General features: G+C 55.7%; 7 protein-coding genes across 7 annotated transcripts in view; 3 read left to right on the top strand and 4 right to left on the bottom strand.

Annotated features, from left to right (window-relative positions):
* The window catches only part of PTSG_01584 (Hisppd2a protein), a gene marked incomplete at its 3' end in the record, with an annotated part of 11,732 nt that extends 6,402 nt beyond the window's left edge, over positions 1-5,330 (top strand). The window contains exons 5-15 of the mRNA XM_004997508.1: positions 275-389; positions 589-846; positions 1,072-1,280; positions 2,043-2,186; positions 2,422-2,604; positions 2,845-2,940; positions 3,166-3,270; positions 3,537-3,660; positions 4,005-4,561; positions 4,772-4,906; positions 5,133-5,330. Of these exons, the coding sequence (XP_004997565.1) occupies positions 275-389; positions 589-846; positions 1,072-1,280; positions 2,043-2,186; positions 2,422-2,604; positions 2,845-2,940; positions 3,166-3,270; positions 3,537-3,660; positions 4,005-4,561; positions 4,772-4,906; positions 5,133-5,330 (2,124 nt within the window). The remainder of the gene's footprint in view (positions 1-274; positions 390-588; positions 847-1,071; positions 1,281-2,042; positions 2,187-2,421; positions 2,605-2,844; positions 2,941-3,165; positions 3,271-3,536; positions 3,661-4,004; positions 4,562-4,771; positions 4,907-5,132) is intronic.
* Positions 5,331-5,504: 174 nt separating this feature from the next.
* PTSG_11758 (uncharacterized protein) lies at positions 5,505-10,330 on the bottom strand. The gene is made up of 14 exons (XM_004997507.1): positions 10,054-10,330; positions 9,710-9,776; positions 9,381-9,541; positions 9,115-9,193; positions 8,916-8,930; positions 8,465-8,715; positions 8,010-8,177; positions 7,686-7,755; positions 7,352-7,406; positions 7,146-7,174; positions 6,928-6,972; positions 6,428-6,734; positions 5,997-6,209; positions 5,505-5,825 (listed from the first exon to the last, which is right to left on the bottom strand). Exons 1-14 carry the CDS (start codon positions 10,177-10,179, stop codon positions 5,714-5,716), a joined length of 1,698 nt encoding a protein of 565 aa, XP_004997564.1. The 5' UTR covers positions 10,180-10,330; the 3' UTR covers positions 5,505-5,713.
* Positions 10,276-16,353, bottom strand: PTSG_11757 (uncharacterized protein). Its single transcript, XM_004997506.1, has 18 exons — positions 16,309-16,353; positions 15,728-16,128; positions 15,295-15,362; positions 15,015-15,125; positions 14,683-14,727; positions 14,477-14,554; positions 14,263-14,325; positions 14,091-14,155; positions 13,743-13,848; positions 13,043-13,534; positions 12,625-12,804; positions 12,334-12,458; positions 12,105-12,141; positions 11,724-11,850; positions 11,485-11,518; positions 11,127-11,294; positions 10,836-10,945; positions 10,276-10,517 (listed from the first exon to the last, which is right to left on the bottom strand). The coding sequence occupies exons 1-18, from the start codon at positions 16,320-16,322 to the stop codon at positions 10,333-10,335; spliced, it is 2,409 nt and encodes an 802-aa protein (XP_004997563.1). The 5' UTR covers positions 16,323-16,353; the 3' UTR covers positions 10,276-10,332.
* Positions 16,354-16,582: 229 nt separating this feature from the next.
* Positions 16,583-18,823, bottom strand: PTSG_01581 (YbbC; the record flags this gene model as incomplete). The annotated part of the gene is made up of 4 exons (XM_004997505.1): positions 18,510-18,823; positions 18,209-18,291; positions 17,948-18,076; positions 16,583-17,734 (listed from the first exon to the last, which is right to left on the bottom strand). Exons 1-4 carry the CDS (start codon positions 18,673-18,675, stop codon positions 16,583-16,585), a joined length of 1,530 nt encoding a protein of 509 aa, XP_004997562.1. The 5' UTR covers positions 18,676-18,823.
* Positions 18,824-18,847: 24 nt separating this feature from the next.
* Positions 18,848-24,381, top strand: PTSG_01580 (uncharacterized protein; the record flags this gene model as incomplete). Its single annotated transcript, XM_004997504.1, has 13 exons — positions 18,848-19,489; positions 19,881-20,128; positions 20,401-20,606; positions 20,906-21,018; positions 21,255-21,357; positions 21,466-21,785; positions 22,021-22,167; positions 22,297-22,379; positions 22,522-22,625; positions 23,395-23,455; positions 23,637-23,745; positions 23,905-23,984; positions 24,216-24,381. The coding sequence occupies 13 exons, from the start codon at positions 18,848-18,850 to the stop codon at positions 24,379-24,381; spliced, it is 2,382 nt and encodes a 793-aa protein (XP_004997561.1).
* A 369-nt stretch (positions 24,382-24,750) lies between these two features.
* On the top strand, positions 24,751-26,046 carry PTSG_01579 (uncharacterized protein; the record flags this gene model as incomplete). The annotated part of the gene is made up of 4 exons (XM_004997503.1): positions 24,751-24,768; positions 25,411-25,530; positions 25,709-25,834; positions 26,002-26,046. 4 exons carry the CDS (start codon positions 24,751-24,753, stop codon positions 26,044-26,046), a joined length of 309 nt encoding a protein of 102 aa, XP_004997560.1.
* A 463-nt stretch (positions 26,047-26,509) lies between these two features.
* The window catches only part of PTSG_01578 (uncharacterized protein), a gene marked incomplete at its 3' end in the record, with an annotated part of 10,301 nt that continues 10,183 nt past the window's right edge, over positions 26,510-26,627 (bottom strand). Inside the window, exon 10 of the mRNA XM_004997502.1 lies at positions 26,510-26,557. Within this exon, the coding sequence (XP_004997559.1) occupies positions 26,510-26,557 (48 nt within the window). The remainder of the gene's footprint in view (positions 26,558-26,627) is intronic.

Raw genomic sequence — 26,627 nt, 5'->3', positions numbered from 1 at the left:
GTTGTTGTTGTTGTTAGTTGTGTTAGTTGTGTTGTTGTTGTTGTTGTTGTTGTTGTTGTTGTTGTTGTTGTTGTTGTTGTTGTTGTTGTTGTTGTTGTTGTTGTTGTTGTTGTTGTTGTCGATGATGATCGTTGTTGTCGTGTTCCCTTCGTGCTGTTCTGGAAGTGTCACGGGGGTTTTATCAGTGGCCCGCAGTGAATTCTGTTTGCTCTCGCCTTGTTTATCCTTTCCCTCCCTGGCCCCTCAACCCCCCCCCCCTTGCACCAAACTGCAGCTTGAGGACGCTCTCTCGTGCATCCAGAAAGTGCTTGCAAGCACGACGTTGACGGAGGAAATGCGACAGGCGCTCATTAAGATTGAACAGGTCCTCACGCGCTGGCCCATCTCAGGTAAGCACGCACGCACATGAACACACGCACACAGTTGCGCATGAACACACGCACGCACGCACGCAGTCACACATACACACGTACACACTTGCGTACACAAGCACTTGCGCATGCACACATACATGCACTCGCTCGCACACTTGTTTCCTCACTCACACTCCCTCACTCATACGCTCACCCTCCCCTCCCACGCGCAAAGGCATCAACCGAAAGCTGCAGGTGAAACCGATTGTCGACAGCGAAACGCACGCGCTCAAAGGTGTGAAGCTCGTGATGAAATGGGGCGGCGAGCTGACACCGAGCGGATTGCATCAGGCACAGCGCGCCGGACAAGACTTCCGGGAGCTCATGTACCCGCGGTCCACAGACATGAACGGGCTGCTGCGGCTGCACAGCACTTATCGCCACGACCTCAAGCTCTACTCCTCAGACGAGGGCCGTGTGCAGATGACAGCAGGTGTGTGCGTGCGTGAATGTGTGTGTGTGTGTGTATGTGTGTGTGTGTGTGTGTGTGTGTGTGTGTGTGTGTGTGTTCGTTTCGTTTCTTTACACTGTGTATCTGTCAGGCTGTCTACACCCACCTGCCTGACCATCCAGCCACATACCTGTGTCTGCCTCAACATTCACCGATCCTGGTCACCCCTCACCACGCATCCCCCCTCCTCAATCACCATGCGAGCAGCTGCGTTTGCGAAGGGCCTGCTGCAGCTTGACGGCGAGATCACGCCCATCCTCGTGTCTCTCGTGCGCAAGGACCAGGCAGTGAACATGCTGCTGGACGAGACGAAGGCCGCACGAGAGGATATGGATCGCGTCAAGCAGACGATTGGCCGCCTGCTCCTCGAAACGAAGGACTGGGACCACGCAAAGCAACAACTCGTCCCAGACAGGGTCCGTTTGTGTGTGTGTGTGTGTGTGTGTGTGTGTGTGTGTGTGTTGTGTGTGTGTGTGTGTGTGTGTGTGTGTGTGTGTTTGTATTTAGGCAGCCTGAGACGTGTGTGCTTACTCGAAGCAAGGGAACGACTGAGCATGCCTGGGAAGTCGCCCCCGATGCAAATGGTGTGGACGTAGTCAAATTACTGGGACCGTAGATGATAATTGCGCACTGTGGACCAGCATGATATGTTACCACCCCCCATGAATGTTGGATGACATCCCTAATTTTACGTGGCATTCTTTTCCATTCGACTAATGCCAGTCCGCTAACTCGTGCGAGAGTAAGTCCGCGAATGGCCAGGTGAACTCGGTCCAGAATGCCGGCGACGGATGGCAGGACAAGTATGGTGTGTACATCAGACGCTGTAGTGAAGACATGAGGAGAATCAGTGCTCGTTCCTTTGGAGTATTTGAGGTCCCATCGTCAGACCACGTGTGAACGATACCCACACTTCCAGATAGCGGACGCCTCCTCTATATCATGGGACGGCCTAATGAGTGTGTGTGTGTGTGTGTGTGTGTGTGTGTGTGTGTGTGTTGTTGTGTGTGTGTGTGTGTGTGTGTGTGTGTGTGTCTGATTGTCTGATTGTCTGTCTGTCTATGCGCGCGCGTGTGTGATTGCCTTGCTGTGTGTGATTGCAGCAGTGAGCTGAATGGTGTCAATTCATCTTTCCTTCCCACCCACACCATCACACACATCCACATCCTCGTGTGCAGAAGCTGTCGCTGTCTGTAGAGGCGCAACTCGATGCGATTTCGAGCGGACGGGAGGCAATGCAGGACCTGTATGAGCAGCTGACGTCAATGGTGAAGGATCTTGATCGAAAGATTGCAGAGAACCCTTCCATCCCCGTCTACAGGGTACGAACGAACCAGGGTTTGGCCAATAGCTTGAACGATTGGTGAAACGTGGGCATGGTTGTGTGCATGGTTGTGTGCATGGTGCGTGATGGTGTGTTTCTGGTGGTAAGAATACCATTGTCAAGCCAGGTTCTGAATTGTTGCTGCTGGTGCATCAACAAAGGACACACGCACGCACGCACGCACACGCACACCAACACTGACGCAACCATGGTGCGTGTCGTGTGTGGTGCAGGGTGAGCCCGTGGGTTTGCTGCAGCGGCGCTGGCACAAGCTGCAGGAGGAGTTTTACGATGCGAAACACGACACGTTTGTTGTGAGCAAAATCCCGGACATCTATGATAGCGCCAAGTACATGGTCCTGCACAACTCCCATCTCGGCCTCTCCCAGATGGAAACCGTCTTCTCCCTCTCAAAGGTGTGTGTGTGTTTGTTTGTTTGTTTGTTTGTTTGTTTGTTTGTTTGTTTGTTTGTTTGTTTGTTTGTTTGTTTGCGTGCGCGCGCATGTGTGTGTCTGTGTGTCCGTGTGTGTCTGTGTCTGTGTGTGTGTGTGTGTGTCTGTGTGTCTGTGTGTCTGTTCCTTACATCCCCTCGTCTTCTGTTCTCCTCTTGTCTACCCTCACCCATCTGCCTCCACCACGCCACCTCCCCACTGCAGACGTTGGCGGACGTGGTGGTGCCGCAGGAATACGGGATCACACGCGAGGACAAAATTGCCATTGGCCGCAACATTTCCGGACAGCTGCTGCGAAAGGTGCAGTCATACAGGCAGAGAGACAGAGTGACAGAGAGGAGGGGGGACTGGGGACAAAGGAAAGAGAGGGGGGCGGATGATGTTGATGGCTACTGCACGTGCATACGACCGCATTGTGGCAGCGAATCGGACACACACACACACACGCACACACGCACACGCACACACACGCACACACACACACACACACACACACACACACACACACACACACACACCGTTCAGATGGTACATGACCTGAAAGTTGCTGCGGGGAAGGAGACGACGCATCAGATGTTCCAGCACGAGGTCTCGCACCGGCTGGACAGCGGCCGTGACAGCTTCATCCACGTACGATGATGGTGATGGTGGTGGTGGTGGTGGTGGATCATTGTCTTTGGAAGTGATGTGTGCTTGCCTTGCATGGCTTTGTCTGGGCATGTGGCGCTACATGCTCCCTCACACACAAACACACACTCACAACAACAACAACAACAACAACAACAACAACAACAACAACAACAACAACAACAACAACAACAACAACAACAACAACAACAACAACAACAACAACAACAACAACAACAACAACAACACACTCGCAACAAATACGGCAGGTCCGCACCCCCGATCGCAATGTGCGCACGCGGCTGTACTTTACGAGCGAGAGCCACATACACTCGATGCTGAACGTGATGCGGTGCGGCGATTACGGCCTCTTTGGCCACAAGTGGATCCAAGGTGGGCACTCGCTGCTGCTGCCTTCTGTGTGTGTGTGTGTGTGTGTGTGTGTGTGTGTACACGTGTGTGTACACGTGTGTGTACACGTGTGTGTACACGTGTGTGTACACGTGTGTGTACACGTGTGTGTGTGTACACGTGTGTGTACACGTGTGTGTACACGTGTGTGTACACGTGTGTGTACACGTGTGTGTACACGTGTGTGTACACGTGTGTGTACACGTGTGTGTACACGTGTGTGTACACGTGTGTGTGTGTGTGTGTACACGTGTGTGTGCATGCGCTCACCCTTTCTCATTTTCCCACCGCTGACGTACCACGTCGCCCTTGTGCCGCATCGCCAGATTTCCAGCGGGAGCGCCGAGAGCGACAGAAGACGGAGACGGGCGCACATGTCAACGACGAGCACAACGGCGCCGATGGTGATGTTGATGTTGATGGTGATGGTGAGAAGCAACAACAACAACAACAACAACAACAACAACAACAACAACAACAACAACAACAACAACAACAACAACAACAACAACAACAACAACAACAACAACAACAACAACAACAACAAGAGGAGCAAGCCCGTGTGCAAACACATCAGCAGCGGAAGCAGCGGAAGCACAAGCGCCGCCCCCGTCGCTCCAAGTCCGCTGGTGCTCCTGTTGATGACGACGACGACGACGATGATGACGGCGATGGTGATGGCAGTGACAATGGAGGCAGCAGCACGGCTGAGGAAGACGATCAAGGATTGATGTTTGACAGAGGCGTTGTGTGTGAGGATGACAGCGACGAAGAGGACTCCGACCACGAGGGCTGCTGCACGGGCGAGGTGCACGCTGGGTTCCCCACAATGCCAACACCACCCGGTCGCTCGTGCGGTTACAGAACATGGTGCTCCGGCACGGTGAGCGCGGTGGCTTGCGTGATGCGCTGTGTGTGTATTGTGTGTGTGTGCATGTGTGTATTGTGTTGTATTTGTGTGTGTGTGTGTGTGTGTGTGTGTGTGTGCGCGCGCGTGTCAGGCTCGCTATTGCTGCCTCTCCATACCCTGGTACATTACCTCATCTTGCCCCTCCACACCACGCCAACATCCCTGCCCACCCTTGCCCATTAGCGCTATCTCTCCGAGAGCTCTGAGCTCAACTACCTGTCGCAGGTCGTGTGCCGCCTCTTTGAGCGCCCGTGTCTCCCAAAGGACGATCCAAACCGCTTCTTCGTCGAGTGGCTCATCACCAACGGCACCCCGCTGGTGTGTGTCTGTGTGTCTGTGTGTCTGTGTCTGTGTGTGTGTGTGTCTGTGTCTGTGTGTGTGTGTCTGTGTGTCTGTGTGTCTGTGCTGATATCTTTGCATCTCCGTTCCCCTCCACCCCTCCGTTTCTCGCCTGCATCTGTTCGCTTGCCCGTCGTCCATTACCCATTTTCTCTGCTCTCATCCCCCACTCACCACCTCGCCACCTTCCACCACCTTCCACCAGTCTGACCTGCCACCCGTCCCTTCGCGTGGAGAGTCCCCCGGCTCCTCCTCCGACGGCGACAACGGTGACGATGACCGCCCGCCCGTCTCGCCATATGTTGTCCTCCATCCGGGCCTGCCGCTGCAATGCCTGGAGGCGTTTTTCCGCAAGTTTTATCCGGCGCACCAGGACGACTCGGACTGGGCAACCTTCAAATGAAGAGCGAGATGTGTGTGTGTGTGTGTGTGTGTGTGTGTGTGTGTGTGTGTGTGTGTGTGTGTGTGTGTGTGTGTGTGTGTGTGTGTGTGTGTGTGTGTGTGTGTGTGTGTGTGTAAGGTTTCGCGCTCGCTCTGACGCGTGCTTCTCCCCCTTGCCTCCTGCACCAATATCTGTCGTTAGCCCTCCCGTTGCTGCTTCATAAGTTGTCACACTCGTGCATTGTAATGTAAACGCCGATCAAACCAACAACGTCGAACCACGCATCGACAACGTAAGGAAAGCCACACAAAAGGGAAACGGCTGAAGAAGGAAGAAAGACACCTCTTGCACACAAGAACACGACCAGGCAGCAAAGCAACACGTGATGGGATGTGACATTGCATTCAGAAGTCATCATCGTCATCGTCCCAGTCGTCGTCACTGTCGTCGTCGTCGTCGCTGCCGTGCACGGCCTTGCTGCGCATCTTCATGGCCATTGCAAGCGCACTCGCCAACCTGAAGGGCATCGAGTGAGTTGTGGGAGGTGGGGGAGGTGAGACAGGCTTGGAAAAGTAGCGCAACAATGCAAGCGATACGCACATATGCAACACATACTTGAGCAAACAGCGCACACCACCACAACACTAAACAACACCAACAACAACACCACCACCACGTTGCTCGTACCCATCGAGGCCGCCGCCACCACCGCCGCCGTCCTGAGCAGCGCCGCCGGACTGCGACTGCTTTCCTCCGGCCATGGGCGAAATCTTCTTCTGGTGGTCCTCAACCTTGCGCAGGGACTTGCCACCACGAATGGCAGCCAGCAGGTTACCGCGGTCGTCAGAGGGAGCGGGCCGGCTGGCGTTGGTTTCGACTTTGTTCAGCGACTTGCCTTGGCTGATGGAACAACAAAAACAGGGAGAGAAGACAGAAGAAGAGGGAGGGAAGAGGAGAAGGGACAGTGTGTTGAGGAAAGCGAGTGGAGCAAGGTGTTGGAACGAGGTTGGGACGATCATGAGGTCATCACATCACGCACAGCATGTGAAGTTGTGTTCTTGACACCAAGCACAAGCATGTGCCTGCAAGCACAAGTGTGCGAGCACTGCATGACGTACTGGATCTGCTGCAGAAGACCGCCGCGGCCACCAGAGGGAGCCGGTGGTGGTGGCGGACCACCCATACCCCCTGATGGTGGAGGAGGAGGTGGTGGCCCACCCATGCCGCCTGACGGCGGTGGCGGCGGCGGCGGCGGTGCACCACTTCCCATCGCAGGTGGTGGTGGAGGGCGGGGTGCGCCTGCCCCCATGCCTGGTGGCGGGGGTGGCGGTGGCGCCCCTGTACCCATTGGTGCAGGTGGCGGCGGCGGCTTGTTTGTCTGCGGTGGTGGCGGTGGTGGTCCACCACGGCCCGGGGGTGGGCCAGCTGCAGGGTATGGTTGGTGAGGTTGTTGTTGGTGAGTTGGTTGGTTGGGTGATGGGATAGTGCGGAACAACAATAGGACGTGCTGAAAATTGCCCAGCAAAACAAGAAGGGGGCCGGGGTTATGGAGCATTGGGCAAACGCATGTGCTGCCGGCAGTGAACAGCAAAGAGCAATTGGGGAACAGTGCACGCACGAGGTTTGGTTGTCTGGGGCGGGGGTGGTGGTGGGCCGCCGCGGCCTGTGCACGTCAGACAGCAGAGGGGTGATGCGCAACAGGGGAGGTGAGAAGCACGTGTGCAATGTTCACGCTCCATGCAGGCAAGAGGGTGAAATGATGAAAGGATGAAAGAAATAATATGGCACACATGACACGTAACACAGGATCAGCAGCAAAAGGAGCGAGAAACGCACTTTGCATCGGTGGTGGCGGCGGCGGTGCACTACAGTGGGGTGAACAAGGGCGTACACATGCGAGGTGGGGGGTGATGTGAGGTGAAGTGAATGGTTAAATTGCGGTAGAGGCAAGAGAACAAGGCGTGAGACACCACTGCAACACGCGACACCACCACAACACATGTGCAAGTGTGAAAGCAGACGCTGCTGCCAGAGCGTGTCACCTGCGCTGGCCGTGCGATGGCGGCGGTGGCGGTGGTGCGTTGGATCGGGGCGGGCCTGCAACAGTTGGTGTCATTCACGAACACATATAGTACACGCAACATGTGTGAGAAGGCAGGCTCAAGACAGAATTAAACCAAGCACGAAAACACGCACAAACAAGCAAGCACACGAAAATACACACACACACACACACACACACACACACACACACACTCTCTCTCTCTCTCTCTCTCTCTCTCTCTCTCTCTCTCTCTCTCTCTCTCTCTCTCTCTCTCTCTCTCTCTCTCTCTCGCGATCACTCACACGCACGCACACGCACACACACACACACACCTCGCGAGTACGCTGGAGGGGCTGGGGGAGCGGCGGGACGCGGAGCCGATGGCGCCTGGGAGGTGGCAGGCTGCAGCGCACAGCAACGAGAGGAGGAAACAGCGTAAGAATGAGCCGTGGTGGCAGTGGCGATGGGAAGGAGCTCGAACACAGCGCATGGAACATTGACGACAACAGGACCAAACATGACAACAACAACATCCCCACCGATGATCTTTCGTTGCACACGCACGCACACGCGCACGCACGCACGCAGATACACATGCAGATACGCACACACATGCAGATACACACGCACACACGCGTGCGCCACAGATCCCTGACCGGAAGGCCGCCGGCGCTGTTGACAAACTCCTCGACAAACTTGCGCGTGTCCTCGTCCTTGAGCTGGTCGTGGGAGATGCCGGCCTTCTCAAGCAGTTCGTTCCACTCGCCAGGGATGTTGCTTGCATCAAAGTTGCCCTCAGAGTCAAGGCCAATGTGCCCAAGATGCTGCATTGCGTCATGTACGTGATGGCGTGTTGTTGGAGGTTGGTGGGTGGGGGTGAATACAGAGCAAAGTGATGGGGTGCACTGAAATACGAGCACACGCACACACACTCACTCACAACAACACACAACACACGCAAACGCACACACACTCACTCACAACAACACAACACACACACACACACGCACGCACACTCCCTCACAACAACACACAACACACACGCACGCACGCACAATCACTCACAACAACACAAAACACAACACACACGCCATCATATATGAAGACGTACGCGGAAGTTTGAGGGCCCGCCAATCATGCTCTTGTCGAGCTTTGGGCGGCCTTTGCCTTTGCCCTTGCCCTTCTTCGTGCCCTTGCTGCCCGAGGAGGTGGTGCTGGACGTGGACACGCCGGAGAACGGCTGGACAGACGACGGTGACGACTGCGGGTACGACGGGGGTGGGCCCGATGAGGAGAGGGACATTGGCGACGGGCGGGGTGAGGGCGTGGACATGCCGACCGAGCTGCGCGGGGGACCGGGGGCTGGCGGTGGTGGCGATGAAAAAGTGGTGACAATGATAAGGTGGAGGTGAATGTGATGGCGATGGTGAGGAGGAAGTGAGTTGCTTAGTTTTGTGTGAACGCAGGACACGGCGGACAAGTGTAACGAAGATCGTGCATACGCAAACACACATGCTCTCACGGTCGCACACTCCCACGTGCTCATACACACATGCGCGCACCTTTGTCCTTCTTGGCTGTACATGCATCACCGGGCGACAGTGTCGCCCAAATATACGCGTGCATGCGAAAGGAGTCCATGTGAGTCATTGGTTGCCAGCGATAAAGATGAGCATCGACAGAAACACGATCATCGCATGAAACATGATGCCATCAATGCATGAAACATGATGCCCAATCAAGCAACGTGCAACAACATACGCTTGATCTTGCGCAGAGTGCGGCGCCTGAATTCGCGCGCTTCCTCATCCGTGATGCAGTTGATGACCACGGGGCAGCCCTGCCAAGAACGAAATGCAGGTAAGCAGCAGCGGCGGTGTGAACACGTCGTTGGTTGTGTGATCGCATGCGAGCGCGTTGGGCGTGGCGTAATTGCGGTGCGGTGGCGTGCGGAATGAAACCGCCCAAACGCATGACACGACACACGACAACACAGCGCACAGCACAAAATACACAACACAACGCACCGTTGGATCGAAGAACTGAAGGACGGTGGGGTTGGCCCTCTTGCGCTCAAACCGGAGCTCGTAAAAGAGACTCATGCCAAAGAGTTGGGCACGCGAATCAATGTCCACGAAGCGCATGGTGAAGTTCCTGCGCGCCGGTTCCTTGACCAGGCACATGACCCCTGTACGAGCGAACAAGCAAGAGCATGAGAGGGTGAACGAACGTGAATTGTGGGAAGAGAAGCTGGGGTGTGGTGTCAGCGAGTACGGAGCCAAGGTGGCTGTTGGTGTGGTGGACACATGGCGTGGGAGCAATGGCAATGGCTAATCATGCCATGGGATGTGCTCACCAGTGCCCACGTGGTCCCAGCGGCCAAGGTCACCGCGGTACAGCTGCGCAGCAACCATAACCATGGCCTAACAAATAACACACACGTTGGTCGTGAGCGATACGAATGTTAACAAACGGAATTGGTGACGATCCATGTAGGGGAAGAGGGGGGGGGGTGATGCACACATACGCACACCCACACGCATACACCCAAAGACACACACGCGCGCACACACAAACACATACACTCACGCACACAAGCACATACACACATACACACAAACACACATAAAGATCAAAGTCACTTTGAAATCTGACACTCCCACACCACACCGCCATCATCACACCAGCAGCACCACCCACTTTGTTCTTGCGGCCAGAGGGATCGTTGGAGATGACGCCCTTGACAACATCCTTGTCTGCTTCCGTCAAGCAGCTGGAGATGTATGCCTGGGGCTTCTTCTTCTGCCCCGGTGGTCCACCACTCATGCTGAACTCAGTGCTGGTTTGAGATTGATCGGGTGTGCTGGGGTGCGGATATGGATGCTGTTGACTGGCTGGAACTGCTCATCCACCAACAACAAACAACAACAAACAACACCAGCTGGCTTCGGATGGGGACGATTTACTAATATCTTCGTATCAATTTCTGCAGCGCAGGATGGTGGGGTATTTTTGGATGGCGGCGACCGCTTGCGGCTGATCGATGAAGAGGGAGTGGGGGAGGTGTGGTGCGTGGGTGTTGAAGGCATTGATGGTTTGGCAGATGTCCTGCCCAGACAGCTCCCTGTACACCTCAGCCATGGAGCGTGCGTCCAGCGCATGCTCTGAACATCCAAACGCAAGGAAAATGGGAGAGAGCGAGAGAGGGATGGGGTGAGAAAGAAGCGCAAGTGCTACAAGTGGTGGTGGCGATGGTGACGGTGACAACTCCAATGCAGTGGTGATGCTGTGATGGATGGCGATGGCGGCGGCAGACGCCTCGGGGTGATCGTGTGATCGCGTGCTATTCTTAACACAGACTATCTCTGGTCTTGCACTATGTCCACACACACACACACACACACACACACACACACACACACACACACACACACACACACACACACACACACACACACACACACACACACACACACACCTACCTGCGGATGAGGCGTAAAGCACATCGGCAATGTGCTGAAACTTGGCGGAACGCAACAACGCTGACAGCCCGCACCCATCTTGTGGAGATTCCACCACGGCATGTGTTGACCTGAAAGAAACGTACGAAGAAGCAAGGCAACAACCCAGCGGCCCAGCGGTATGGCATAGCACACGGCGTCAGTGGCCGCCAGAACAGCAATCGCGGCAGCTGTCCAAAACGACCACACAACAGCACGTCCGCACATCAAACGAAACCCCAAGAGCGTCCTCTTCTGCACACACACACACACCTGACATCGGGCGGATCTGCACCGAGGAGGTGCGCCGTTGTGAACAGGGCGTTGGTGATGGCCGTCAGTACATTCGGAGTGCCCGTGGTCACCTTCGCGCGTGCTCGCCCCTCGCTCTTCAGCGTGCCGTGCAGCCGCAGCCACAGCGTGTGCAGCCGTGGGCGTGATCTGGGATTGGACAATCAAATAGCAATGGAGAATGCACAGAACGGGATGGGATGGGAGGACGAGGGAAGGAGGGGTTGCGGTGTACGCACGTGCGGTGAGCTGGCATGAGTCTTGCGGCACTCGTGTGTGAAAGCTGGGTTTTGTGTGTCAGCGCATTGCATTGCATTTGAAGACAAGAACAGCAACACACTTCGTGAAGAGGAAGACGGGCTGTTGGGCATCATCTGAGAACAGCGTGTTGATGGCGGTGTGAGCAGCCGAGAGGAAAGGACAAGTGGGGCAGTCAGACAGGAGGACAGGCAGGGTATGGTCGCAAATGCACACGTGCATATACACACACATACATGCACATACACATACGTACGCATGCAAATACATGCGCATGCACATGCGCTCGCATCACCATGACAACCCCCACGCACGACGCACTTTGCACGATGAGCACGTCGGCATCTGGGCTGTCGAAGATGGCGTTTTGTGTCGTGTTGATGAGGTGGTGTGAGCGACCAACACCAACGCTGTAGCCAAGCTGCACAGCTTGCAGCACCACCGCCGTCTGACGGGGGAATGAATGCACGCGATGGCGTGTGGATGCAAGGGTGGTTAGTGGGAGGAGGGGGTGAATGTAGGAATGTGGCTGGGGCGGAATCGACGATGAGGTGTGGTGGAAAGGACTGAGGGAGGGGGAAAAACAGTGAATGGAAGGTGTGACGAAAAGCTGTGGGGGTGAGAAGTCACAGCGGCACCAACACACAGGGAGACGGACAGTGGTAAGATGGAGTGAGGCTCGTTGTGTTGTGCTGAACTCACCACGGCAGTTAGCGTGTCCGTTTGGGACGTGGAAGGTCTGTAAGCAAGCAGAGCACAAGAAGAAGCAAGAAGATGCAGATGATGACAACACGCTAAGACACGCACACGTACACACGCACGCACACTCACTCACACACACTCACACACACACACACACACGCACGCACACAATCACACGCACGTGCGAGCGCACACACATACATACACAAGCATAAATAAAGTGACGTACGGTTCGTGCCAGACGTGGAGACGGAGGGTGGTGAGCCAGTGCCATACGGAGGGATCACGCGTCACAAACAACACGTCGTGGTTGAAGGCGTCCGCGTGACACGCCGTCACCAGCGACGCTGGGACCTGAATCGTAGAGCACGACATCAAGGCGGGAACAAATGCCAGGCGGTTCAATACGTGCAAGAAGAAACTCGAGCTTTCCGCAGGTTCTTGTGCACCAGATAATCAGTTGCCTGCAAGCAAACAGGCACACATGTCTCGTTCGTGTGCGTGTCATGTTCCCCTTTACCTCGGCAAGGTCCTCGATTGGATATATCAGCACAAACCGCTGGCTGTGGAGGATGCTGTGTGCTTTGAACAGTAACAAATCAAGTGACTGCTTGTTGGGAACAAAGCGAAGCTGCTGCGCCTCTTCCGTTTCTGCTGTCGTCGTCATGTAATCTTCCCTGAGACCACTCGCCTTGCTCACCTTGTATGTATGTATGCGTGTATGTATGTGTGTGTGTGTGTGTGTGTGTGTGTGTGTGTGTGTGTGTGTGTGTGTGGAATTCGTGTGTGTGTGTGTATGTGTGTGTGTATAGCCCGTGAAGAGAGAAAAGTGAGGGATGGAGCGAGCACACGGGATAGCAAGCAAAGGTGCAAGAGAGAGCGGCAAGCATTGATAATCCACGGAAACACAAGGTGACAACGCACATGCGTCCTCATACCTCGCCTTCAAAGTACCATGATGGCAGCCGAAGCAAGTTTGGGTGCTGATTAATGTCCTCAATTGCAAGCTTTGCGGACCGCTGGACCGCTGCCTGCTCTTCGTCATTCGCAGCTGTGCTGTTGGCACCATCAGGCAAGGCGCGCGTGCGTGTGCCTTCAATATCACCCTTCATGCCCGCATCACACTGCCACCTCTCCCATGTGTCGGGTGCAAACGCCACGACATCCACCTCGTCCAGCCGCCCGAGCCACACCGTGCCCCTCATCTGCACGTGGTCGTTTGCGTGCACGCGCTGGTGCGGTAGACGTTGTGCAAGCTCCACGTTGTGGTCTGTGCCGGCCTTTGCGTGGCTGGCCTTGTATGTGCCGTGGTGCATGTGCAGCCCCAGCGTGACGTGTGACACCTCGACGGTGGTGACTTGCGGGTCCACAATCATCTTGAGCAGCAGCCACTGGTCCCACTGTATGCGGCCAACCATGAACTTGGGCACCTGACAAACGCAACAGCAAACGATGTGACGCAGGGCACAAATGTGGGTGAGGAAATGCACAGCACAGACGATTGGGTGTGCGTGCGTGTGCGTGTGTATGTCAAAGCAAGGACGATGACAACCATCATTTGTTTCGTCCATCACCACCATCATCATCATCACCAGCACCACCGCCACCACCAGCACCACCATCATCATCTTAGCTGACCGTGAAGCGCAGGTCGCGAGGGAACAGCATAAAGTCGATGCCATTTCTGTCGTGGTTGAGGGCCCCAGGCAACGTGGTCTGCCACGCCTGCAACAAATGCACACACCTGCGTAGACGCATGTATGTGCGCGCGCGCGTGTGTGTGTGTGTGTGTGTGTGTGTGTGTGTGTGTGCGTGTGTGTGTGCGTGTGTGTGTGTGTGTGTGTGTGCGTGCGTGTGTGTGTGTGTGTGTGTGTGTGTGAAGCAGAGTCAACAGGTGTCGCCATGCAAGCTCTTCAGCAAGCGCCTGCAAACGGGGGCGTGCTGTGCGTGCTTGCAAGCAAGCAAAATAGCCACGCGCAAACGTACTCTTTGTTCTTTTCAATACAGGTGGCTGCCTCTGCAACAAAGTGGTCTTCAAAACTAGATGTAGCCTGCACGCAGCATCAGAAGGAAGGGGTGAGTTGGTGATGGTGGGGTGAGCACAGTGAAGCAGGCAAGCAAGCACGACATGTACGTGGCATTGGAAGATCTTGTGTACCTGAAGGGTTAGATCGATTCGTTTGCCAACGGCAAAGAAGGCATCACCAAAAGCACCCGCAATCTAGAGGTTGACAGTGGATGCAGAGCAAAGGTGAGACGCCAGAGGCTTGTGTGTGTGTGTGTGTGTGTGTGTGTGTGTGTGTGTGTGTGTGTGTGTGTGTGTGTACAGTCGGGATATGTGGGCATGCTTGAGGTTGCATGGAGACACAAACCTGATGAACGGTGCTGGCGAGGTTTGGAAAGTAAACGACGTCCGAGTTTGAATACATGATGGTGTTCGCCTTTGCCCTCTGCGACATGATTGCGTGCATGCAAGCGAATACGGGCATGAAGAGCATGAGCGCATGAGCGCATGTGAATGTGTGAGTCAATGACTATATGTGTAGATATGCGCACGTGCGCGATAGTGTGTAGGTACCTTTTTGACATCACGGAAGGGGCAGTCGAGCGTTGGCACGCCACGCTGTTGCAAAGCGTACAGTGTGCATGTGGGTGAGCAGAGGCGGGACTGGATCGTGTTGGTGTGAGTACAGTGCCAACGTGCAGGAACGAATGTAGTGAGAGTAAGGCCAACCGCGCATACACAAGGATACACACACACAACGTACACATGCAGGGCACATCATAGCATGCACATAACACACACGCACACACACATGCACACACATAACACACACGCACACACATTCACACACACAACACATGCACACACATGCACACACACACACACAACACGCGTCAACTGCTCACTTCACGGCAGAGGATGGGGCGGCAGGTGAACATGCCGTAGTACGTGCGCTGCTGGAAGGCAATGTGCACGACCTGGCACGTGTCCTCGTTGGCAAAGGCAATAATCTCCACCTGCACCCACACGGCAATTCAAAGCAGCAGGTCAAAGGACAGCAGAGCCAGCATGCGTGAGTGGTGGGTAGAGGCGAACACACGGCGGGCGGGCAGGCCTGCACAACCGCTCTCAACGTTCAGAGGCAGATACGGTACAGGAGTGCAAACATGGAAGCATGTCACTCACGCCAAGAACCGCCCAGCTGAGCAGGGCGAGGAGCGTTCGCTTGGATTGCGATTGCAGATGCCGCAGTGCTGCATCACATGAGGAGAAGATGGAAGAAGAAGGGGAGGATGAGCAGGAAGAGGAAGAAGTGCAGGGCTGAGTCTTCGAGAGAGAGAGAGAGAGAGATGCGCAGAGACATGACACTGAGAAGAAGGAGAAGACAACGCACGTATACACATGCGCACACATACACACACAAACACACACACACACACGCACATATACACGCACACAAACACACACACGCGCACATATACACGCACACAAACACACACACGCGCGCACACACACACACACACACGCACGCACGCATGCACACACGCATGCCCAAACGCACACGCGCAAACACAAACACGCACGCACGCATGCACACACATACACCATGCATGCTGACCTGTCGGTGAAGAGAATTGCGATGATGAGAGTGGTGAGAGGTCGGGGAGGATGGTGAAGATGGTCAACCACGGCCTGGTGACGTCGTGATGCGATGAAGGGCCGCGAGTGATCTTCTTTGGCCTCTGCATGTTGGTTGGGAGCGGGTGGTTGGAGTGGTCCGGGTGTCTTTGATGCCGGAACAACGGATATCGTGGCTGGTGAGGGCGACCGTTGCGTGCATGCACGCGGTTGGCTCCACTTGCGCCGTCCTCAGCGCCACGGCTCCTGCCCGCTGCCGTCAGCAGCGAGTGTGGCAAGGCCAGGTGCTGGTGCTGGTGCTTGCGGTGGTGCTGCTGCGCCAGGAACATCTGCCCGGCGGTCACAAACACCACCGCCAGCCCCAGCGTCAGCGCGATCAACCTGCGCCAGCGGACACAGCAACAGAGGAAAGAACAAAGGCGCATGCATACATGCATGCAGGCAACAAGATGTATCGTGAGCGGGAGTGGGGGGGGTTACGGTTGGTGGTGGGGTCAGGCAGCCTGGGGAAGGCACTTTGATCTCTCCTGTCCCTCAAACACACACACAGATGGGACGTACGTCTTCCAGCCCATCCTTCTTCTCTTTGCATCCTCCGTTTTTTTGTCAGTGGCGAACGACCAATGGCGTGCTTTGCGTTGTTGCTTTCCTTTTGATTGCTTTTGCTTGCTTGCTTGGAGCGAACACACCACGCACGACACAAGAACACGCATCAGTGTCACGTCAACCCAAGCACACACGCATGCACCCATGCACACACACACACATGCACACATGCACACACACGCACACACGTCAACCCAAGCACACACGCATGCACACATGCACAGAGTGGTCAGTAGAGAAGAAAGTGCTGTCTGGTGTGCATGAAGCGTTGGAGGGGCGGCTGCCACGCAGCAACGATGGCGTGGATCGAATCCCCGCGCGTGAGCATGAGCCTGGTCGAGTTGTTACCCAAGTGCAGGTCAAAGTCTGCGTCAAACAGCTGCATGGACGCTGGGCTGGCACGCAGGCCAACCTGCACAACCGCCAGGCCCCAGGCAATTGGATTGAACACGCTCGGGTCAAGCACATACAGCTCGGCACCCGTGACCACATCGCCAGCAAACTTGGAGAAGGTGGGCACAAAGTACGCCTCCCGAACAGCAGCGCCGGCAAAGAGATCACCATCGCCATCACTGCCGCTGTGCTTTGCGCTGTTCTTCGTGTTGGTGCTCGTGGTGGTGCTCGTGGTGCTGTTGCTAATGGTGTTCTTCGTGGTGGTGGTGGTGGCGCTGTGGTGGGACAGGTCTGCGGTCATTGTGATGGTTGTGGCTGCGGTTGCTTGGTGCAGGCTGTCGATGAAGGTGTAGTTGAAGAAGCCCGCCCCAAACAGGTTGAACGGGGACGTCGTGCCGCGCCCCTCAGACATGTTCGTCCCTTCAATGATGCCCAGCCCGGGGTACACCAGCGCTGTGTTGAGCGTGGGCATGTTGGGCGAAGGCGGCACCCACGGCACGTGCGTGTCAGAGTACAGCATGCTGCGCTCATAGTTGAGCATTGTCACCGTGGTCAGCTTGAACGCGTGTGTGCCAGTAGACAACGACGCGCCCCACGATGCTGATGCTGATGATGGTGATGATGGTGATGAAGTTGAAGCCGATGAAGGGGATGTTGATGGTGGTGAAAACGATGTTGATGCGTTTCGCTGTGCGCTGACGAACAACGTCGCGAGCTCTGCGACGGTCATGCCGTGGCGGAGTGGGATGGCGTATCTGCCAATGAACGAGGAGAATGCCTCCTCCAGCACGGGCCCTTGCACAATGTTCGCCCCAATGGGGTTTGGCCGGTCCAGCACAACAAGGTGCGGGATGGTGGTGTTGGGCAGCGCACTCATCACATCCCACAGCGTCCAGATGTACGTGTAGAAGCGGCAGCCCACGTCCTGGATGTCGAACACCAGCGTGTCGAGCTTCTCGGCCTCCAGCACCTTGGCCAAATCTGGTCCCTGCGCGTGCGTGCGTGTGTTGGGAGGGGGTAGGGAGGAGACGTGTGTCAGTGTGGAGGACAGGGTGGAAGCGCAAGCATTGAAAGGGTGGAAGCGCAAGCATTGAAAGGGTGGAAGCGCAAGCGTTGAAAGGGACTCGCACCTTGAGCCAAGCACGCGACACCCAGTCATGTACATGTACGTTCCCACATTTGCATACACGCTGGCTCTCACATATTTGCGGTAGAGGCTGTAGACGGGGAGGCCAGTGCGGTTGTCTGTGTAGACGTCGCCAGAGCCGTGTCCAGCCTGGTGGTCGCCACGAAAGCCGTGCTCGGGCCCATAGATGGACACCAGATTCACCTGGGCAAACGCAGCGGTGGACACAGCGAGCGAGCATGAGCTGACATGACAACGAAGCGTGCTTCAGTGATGCAGAGCGGGGAACACGGTCAAGCTGACGTGCAGGAAGGCAAGTGTTGTGTGCGTACGCACATCGGGTGCCGTGTGCAGAAAGTCGACGATATGCGTCAAGTTATTGAGGATGCCTGTGGGGTTTGAGATGATGCCGACGCGGCCTGTCCAGGAGGAGGCCGGGTGAGTCGGGGTTGGTGGGGGTTGGTTGGGCGGGGGGTGAGAAGAGAAGAAGGGGTGTGACAATTGTGAGCTGGTGAGCTTGTGAGCTTTAGAACACACACACACACACACACACACACACACACACACACACACACACACACACACACACACACACACACACACACACACACACACACACACACACGCACACACACACCCTGGAGGGTGGCTTGTCGCAGGCTGGCGTCTGTCGCCAAGCGCTGTGCGCCAGTGATCACGCCTGGTTTTGCTCCAACAACACCAACACCAACACCGCCACCAACACCGCCACCACAACAGCAGCACGCCAACACGGCGGCCACCACTAACACCACACTGCGCATTGTTGTCTGTTTGTTTGGATTAACGACGACGAACGGAGAAGCAACAGTGCTGGTGACAATGATGATGGTGAGTGGACAACGGGCACTGTTGGCGGTAGCAGGGCTGGGCTGGTCAAGTCGCGCTGCTACAACTGCTGCTACTGGTGCTGCTTCTACAGCTGGTGCTGCGATGATGACAGCGGCGGCTGGGCTGCAGCGGCTCTCCACAGTGACGCGCCTAGGCCGCTGTTGTTTGCCCGTGGTGAGGTGTTTGACTGCAGCAACGGTCACCACAAGAACCTCGACGATGGTGACACACGGAACCGCTGACACGCAGAGACAGTGCCGCTGTGCAGGGCCGGCGCTGGGGTTGCTGCCACCGCTGGGCGTGGTGCTGCCGCCGCTTGTTGGTGCTCGATCCCTGCACACGCTCCCGCGGGCGTTGGGCAGGTATGGCCCAAGCAAGCAGGTTCAACAACAGCATCGACAAAGAGCCGAGCGGGAGACCGCGTATCGCGACATTGATGAGATGGACTTCGGTCCGCAGCAGGATGCGAGGCAATCCGACGCTCGACAGGACAGGCCAGCGTTTCATGCACGCAAAACACCGCCGCCGTCAGCAAGGGAAGAGCACTACCATCGGTATGGTGATGAGCAGGATGACGCCGGAGGAGACTCGGGTTCTAGGCGTCGGGGTCTTGGTGGCTGGATCTTGACCATGATGAAGTGGCTGCTGTTCGCCAGCATCGTCTCCTTCTTCACCATTCTCGCCGTTCAAGACGATACAAGCGATGTTCTCACCGTTGAAGTCATGGAGGACGCAAACGTCGCCGAGGTGCGTGCATGTGGGTGTGTGTGTGTTTGTTTGTACATGTGTTGTGTGTGTGTGTGTGTGTGTGCGTTGTGTGTGTGTGTGTGTGTGCGTTGTGTGTGTGTGTGTGTGTGTGTGTGTGTGTGTGTGTGTGTGTGTGTGTGTGTGTGTGTGTGTGTGTGTGTGTGTGTGTGTGTGTGTGTGTGTGTGTGTGTGTGTGTGTGTGTGTGTGTGTGTGTGTGTGTGTGTGTGGTTGACTTGATGTGTAACCCCCCCCCCCCCCTTTGCTCGGTTTTGTTGACGACTGCTTCCCCACTTCCTTGCTTACCTCGAGCTCACAAACTGCCAATCCCCTCCCCACCCCACCCCCATCCTATCTTGCGGCTCGATGGCGTGACATGGTGTGCGCACGCAGTTCATGTTGAAGAAGGAAGCGCTTGAGCGGGCTGTGCAGAAGTTCACACAGGCGCCACTGGTCGAGAGCTACATCGGCAAGCCACGGCACATGACCCTCTTCCCCATGTACTCCCTGCCGGGCACCTTTGTGCCAGAGCACGAGCGCAGCCTGGAGCCAAACTACGACCTTGTTGCGCCGTGTCGCAAGCCCCACGCCAACCTCAACCACTGGTACCCATCCGTTCTCCTCTACTGCAACCACACCACGTAAGTGGAGAGCGTGCCTTTGTTTGCTTGTGCGTGTGCGTGTGTATGTGTGTGTGTGTGTGCGTGTGTGTGTGTATGTGTCTGTGTCTGTGTGTCTGTGTGTCTGTGTGTCTGTGTGGCTGGCTGTCTGGCTGTCTGTGTGTCTGTCTGGCTGTCTGTGTTTATGTCTTTGTGTGTGTGTGGGTGTGTGTGCATCAGCGTTTGTAGCTGCTTTCTCCCCCCTCCCCACCTTGACGCAACCTTTTCATCCCACCTTCCACCTCCATTCACAGGTTTCTACTGCACTTCCATTTTGAGCGGCGGTCTGAGGAGCCTGGCTACTTCCTGCAGGGCATCCGCGTGTTCAAGCTGAATGCAGAGCTGAAGTACGAGGAAGGTGGTCCGCCACCGCTGGGACTCGAGACGATGAGCGTCCTGCATGTGCCCGCAGCCGCGCTGGGTGATGAGACGCCCGAGGACGCAGGGGATGAGGGGGATGGTGGGAAGAAGAAGAAAGGAAAGTAGACAACTGCTGATGCATGCGCGTGTGTGTGTGTCTGTCTGTCTGTCTGTCACACCCGTTAGCTTGCTTGCTTGCTGCTGTCATGCCACGCGTTCGTTGCACCACAAAGAGAAAGAAGCTTGCTCGAATCACTTGACATGATACCATCACCATCATCATCATCGTCATCAAATCATCATCGTCATCGTTCTGTAAAACCCCGAAGGCGCCAAAAACACACACACATACTACACATTCCACAGACGCACGCACTCAACTATCACAACATTCCACAGACGCACTCATGCACCCGATGGTGGCGGTTGCGAGCGCAGTGCTGGCGCTACTCTGTGTGCGGCTGGCTGTTGCTGTGCCCATCGAGGCAGCCCTGTGCCCTGCCAACTCAAAGGTGAGCTCAGGGCTGTTGGACGTGTGTGTGTGTGTGTGTGTGTGTGTGTGTGTGTGTGTGTGTGTGTGTGTGTGTGTGTGTGTGTGTGTGTGTGTGTGTGTGTGTGTGTGTGTGTGTGTGTGTGTGTGTGGAGGAGGGAGGCTTTGCGTTTGTGCACTGTGACTGTCGTTGACCCCCACCACACCACGCAACATGCGCGTGCCCGTGTCCTTCTTCTTCCTCTGGCCACTACGCAGGAAGCCGTGTCTCGGGCAGGCACCTTCTGCATTTGCGTGGATGACTTTGACTGTGAAGGCGCCGCGTGCAAGACAGGCCATCTTGGCGGGAGCTTCATTCAAGGTTGTGTGTGTGTGTGTGTGTGTGTGTGTGTGTGTGTGTGTATGCTTTGACACATCCGTGCACTCACCACTCCAGCACCCCACCGTTTACACCTTGTTTGTTGTCCAGGCTTCTCAACCACATGCTTGGATTGCAAGTGCACCACAAAGCAGAAGACAGGTGCATCCAGCGCACAAGGGAACTCTGTGGCAACGGCAGCTCATTCAACAGAACCACACGCAACCAAGGCAGTGGCGCCCACGCACGCTCGTGCCTCACCACGAGCAGCTTCAGTCGCAGCACTCGAGGATGGCGGCGGCGGCGGTGGTGGTGGTGGAGGTGGGCAGAGGGATGTCATTCCCAACATTATCTTCATCAAGGCGTTCAAGGTTGCATCCACAACCATCGCATCCGTCTTCCAACGGCTGCAAGAAGAGAAGCACTTGAAGGTGAGTGAAAGGTGCATATGAGTGTGAGTTGGTACACCTTGGCGCGATAGAGAGAGAGAGAGAGAGAGAGAGAGAGAGAGAGAGAGAGAGAGAGAGAGAGAGAGAGAGAGAGAGAGAGAGAGAGAGAGAGAGAGAGAAACAGCAACACCCTCATGTCAATTCAATAGCATTACCCAGTAATCCATCGTTCACACGTGTGTTGCGTTGCGTCTGTCTTGTGGTCTCGTGCTGCCAGGTTGCCAACCGCTACAACTCTGTCCAGCTTGGCATGGATGCCACCTTCAACCTCATCTACGGTCACAACTTCTTCGATCACGGCACCTCGCCAGGCGGCAGCGTCGTTGGCTGTCATGTCCACCAGAACCAGGACGGATCATGGACGGTGCGCGAGAGAGTGTGTGTGTATGTGTATGTGTGCGTGTGTCTTGGGGCAACGAAGGGCGTGCTGACATGTCATGTCTGTTATGTGTGCGCGTACTCAAACTGCCACTCTGCTCTGCTCTTCCTTCAGTACTGTGGCGGATATCAGCCGTGGATGGATGAATACGTCCCCAATGCCGTCCACCTCGTCATGGTTGCCGAACCCATGGAGAGGTGCATCCATGTTAAAGCATGTTCATGTGTGTGTGTGTGCCTGTGTGTGTGTGTGTACGTGACAGGTACGTCGTCACAACAACAACAGTGGGCAGCGCATTCTCATAGCTTGCTCACCACGCGCGTTCTGCGTGTGTGTTAGGGTGGCGAGCATGTACTACTACGAGTCATCGTACACGAAACTAAAGGACCGACTGCCAGGCGATACGCAATACCTCCGCATGAACGACAGCCCACGCTTTGAAGGTGAGAGCGATGAAGCTTGGGGTGAAACGTGGCAATCAGAAACATGGCTTGCGAGACACAGGGTGAAAGGGGGAGGGGGTGTTTCAGCAACAGGGCAGCGACGCGATCCAAACACACACACACACACACACACACACACACACACACACACACACACACACACACACACACACACACCACCACCACCACCACCACACACACACACACCACCACTTTTGTTGCGTAATTAGTGACGGCGTGCCCCTAATTCATACTCAATCGCACTTGGCCATCCCAAGGAAGTTCGCGGGAACAGACACCTTCCAGCTGTAACCCGTGCCATGAGCGTAGTGGTTATGTCCGGGCGAGCCGAAACGAATGTAGCTACGAAGGCTGGAGTCACGCAAGCATTGACTAAATCGGAGGTTTCCGGCCGGATGCGCGTCGAGCCAATAGTGCAGTATGCTTGAATGTTGGATCCCACTCAGTCAGAGAGGGGGGATTCGTATCCTCGACCGCCACCCTCTTTCGGTCTAGCGTTGTAACTACATGCTCTCCAAGCGGGCCTGTTGGCATTGAGGTACCTGATTCTGAAGTCTTCCCGGCGATCCCCAGAATGTAATTCGTTACCGTTTCCCGGTAGAAGCAGCTATAACCCGCCCTCCCTTCCTTATGTTTAGGGTCGGGATACATCCGACTCATAATGGCCCGATCGGGCGTCAGAATGGAAATTGGGAAGACACCGATGACAATGGGGCCAAGCACCTTGCTACACTACCTGGCATAACAGTTATCCTCACTGGCTTCATTCCGCTCTCGACTGTTTACCCGCGTTTTGGCAACCCCGGTGGGTGGGGTCACACGACACACACACACACACACACACACACACACACACACACACACACACACACACACACACACACGCGCGCGCGCGCGCACATGGCACCACACACGATTGAAATCACCCCCCCCCCCCCCCAATGTTGCGCCTAACCCTGCCACAAATGGCAACGAACTGCCTGGTGTCAGGCTGCGGGAGACGACCAAGTATCTTGGGTGTTACTCCGACCTGAAAGGCGATGGTGGACGCTTCTTCCTCAAGCTCATGTCCAGGAAACTCACCCTCAACGACTGCTGGGTAAGAAGGGCATGGTTGTGGTGTGGGCAGGCATGTTTGTTGAGTGCAAAGTCGTACTCATTGTGGGGTGCACAGTTTACACGGGCGTGCATGCGCATGTGGCGGTGAGTGCTGATGGCTATGCATGCAATGCACAACTGCATTCCCTGTCCACAACAGCGGCGGTGCCAGCGCGATTCGCTCCCGTATGCAGCCCTGTACTTTGGCGACAACTGCTACTGCGGCAAACACCCTCCAAGGTCTGCAATGCAAGTGGCATGGCTTGATGCTGCACATCCTCACCTGAGTTGTGTTTGCTTCTTGCTTTCTTTGGAGCGATTGAGGGCCTTGTCCTTGCTGCTGACCGTTTTCTGCCTATCACCCGCTCACCCTCACCCTCACCATCACCATCACACCCACGCTCATCGTTGCTCGGCCCCTCACCTGCATCCACACACACCCCTCACAACCATCGCCATCCCGGCTGCCAGGGAGGATGCGCGTGTGGAGGAAGATGGCCACTGCAACAAACCGTGTGCAGGCGAGCCGTCGCGCATTTGTGGCGGTGGCGCCTTCTACAGCGTTTACCAGGAACTTCCACAGGGCAATGCATCAGGGCAGCCCATTCTCGAGATCCCAGATGACATGGTGCTGTGAGAGGAGTGTGTGTGTGTGCGTGGAGGAGAGGGGGGGGGGGAGATGCTGCTCTGCTGCTGGTGGTGATGACGGTACACGGTCGTGTGTTTGTGCGCTGTCAAGGCTCCTGTTGGGTCGCCGGTAATCAACTTTGCTTCAGCTTCATTCTCGTTGATTCAATGGAATGACTCCTTTCCTTGTATTTGGTAGGGTAACACGACTAGCTGTACACATGTGCAAAGTGATGAATGAACAGTTCAAACCAGCCCACAGACAATACCAAGCGTGAATGAAACACGAAAGCGAGTGCAACAAGTGTAGGTGCATCAAATGAGCGGCATAAACGTATGGACAAAGATGTGAAGCTTGACAGCAGCGCCACCACACAATATGGACATTGAGAGGAAAGTGGGTGGCGGGTTGTCGTTGTTATGTACAGGCAAGGGCAAGCTCGAGTGCAAACTGGCCAGACAACACCGCCAGCAGCGCAAAACACGGGGGTCATTCGCGTTGGTGCGTGCATCATCACTCCGACGGTGCCAGGACACGCGAGAGGGAGGCAGTCATATCCACGAGCAAGTCCTCGAAAATGGCTTCTGCAACCTGTTGATGGATGCAAACAGCCATTTGGTGAGTCCAGGCGGCGTAAACGAAGCAAACGGGCATGTGATAGACAAGACACACGCACACACACACGCACACGCACACGCACACGCACACCCACCCACCCACCACACACCCCCCCCCCACACACACACACACACCTCTAATTTGACTGCTGCTCTGCTGTGCGCCATTGTGTCTGTGATGTCGCGGTCACGAAGCTGATGAAGAGAAACAAGGACAAGACAGGAAGGTGAATGTGAGAAAACCAACGTCACACACACACACACACACACACACACACACACACACACACACACACACACACACACACACACACACAGCACATTCCTGCTGTAAGACACCCTTTTCAGTGCACTTCTCTTGGCTCCGCGATCACATTATTCATCACACCACACGTCTCCATGTGCTCCTGCGTGGCCACAGCTGTCCCACCCGCGCTTCAGTGCGTGGTCTGCAGATGCGCAATCGATGGCAAAAGAGCTGGTTGACGCGAGCGGTGATGCCGAATACTATCAAGCCGTCCTCGACAAGTTTGAGCAGCAGGTGTGTGTGTGCGTGTGTGCGTGTTTGCGTGTGTGCATGTGTGCGGGTGTGTGTGTGTGTGCGGGTGTGCGGGTGTGCGTTGAATGAATGGTCGCGTCTGTGCTTTGTATGTGACCGCACATGTTGCATATGCGTGTTGTCAACTCATCATCGTTCAACCTCGATGCGTCACCATCAGGTGCGAGACTATGGCGAAGAGCAGCTGGCTGAGGACACGGCCAAGTTCCGCAAACTCCTAGATCGCTTGCAACGCGAATGCGAACACACGTTCATCTCCACAGAGACGCTCCACATCCCCGATCAGGTCCGCAGTCGTGGTAGTGGTGGTGAGTGTGTTTGCGTGTGCGTGTTTGTATGTGTGTGTGTTTGTGTGCTTACGCTCTGCGTACTCTGTCGTTGTGGGTTGCTGTTGCCCTTCATGAGCACAGCTGTAAGGTTGTACACTTGCCATCTCACTTGGGTTGTTGCCAGGTCTACTGTCTGCTGAGAGCATACGATGCCGCGTATTCACGGTAATGCTCTCATACACATACGACGAAACGCACACACACACACACACACACACACACACATGGCACCACACACACATGGCACCACACACACACACACACGCACACACGCACACACGCACACACGCACACACGCACACACGCACACACGCACACACACACACACACACACACATACATACACACACACGCACGCACACACACCTATTTTTGCTCTTATGTGCGCATCCGATCGCATACACACACTCTCACACATGTGCAAACATGCTGCGAACAGGCCCAGGTCAAAACACTTGCAGTGCGTGCGCAGAGATTGGAGGCAACACAGCAAACTCACGAACACGTGACTCAAGCCGCGGCATCTGCTGCCCGTGAAGGCATTCGTGACCTGCAGGCTGTTGGGGCCATGCTTGAGTCTGTGTTCTTCAGCGGTGGCACAGAGAGGGGATGGCGCTGGCGTGGCTGCGGCGTCAAGCGTGCTCACGGGTCTGGCGCCGGTTGTTGGGCACGTGCGAGGCCTGTGAGCAACAGTCGTCATCAGCGGCAGGAGTGTCGGAGGAACAGGTCAGCAGCGACACGAACGGGGAG

This window comes from Salpingoeca rosetta (genome assembly GCF_000188695.1).
Source record: "Salpingoeca rosetta unplaced genomic scaffold supercont1.3, whole genome shotgun sequence".
NCBI classification, from domain to species: domain Eukaryota; class Choanoflagellata; order Craspedida; family Salpingoecidae; genus Salpingoeca; species Salpingoeca rosetta.
This window is presented reverse-complemented; position numbering and strand designations above follow the sequence as displayed.

Coding starts and splice junctions, on each gene's coding strand:
- PTSG_11757 (XM_004997506.1), bottom strand. Junction 14,728..15,014: donor GCCCCATCCTCTGCCGTGAA/GTGAGCAGTTGA, acceptor GCTTTGCAACAG/CGTGGCGTGCCAACGCTCGA. Junction 12,459..12,624: donor CAATCGAGGACCTTGCCGAG/GTAAAGGGGAAC, acceptor TCTACGATTCAG/GTCCCAGCGTCGCTGGTGAC.
- PTSG_11758 (XM_004997507.1), bottom strand. CDS start 10,179: ATGAGTGGTGGACCACCGGGGCAGAAGAAGAAGCCCCAGGCATACATC. Junction 6,973..7,145: donor GCCGCCACCACCGATGCAAA/GTGCGTTTCTCG, acceptor TGACGTGCACAG/GCCGCGGCGGCCCACCACCA. Junction 5,826..5,996: donor GGTGGCGGCGGCCTCGATGG/GTACGAGCAACG, acceptor GATGCCCTTCAG/GTTGGCGAGTGCGCTTGCAA.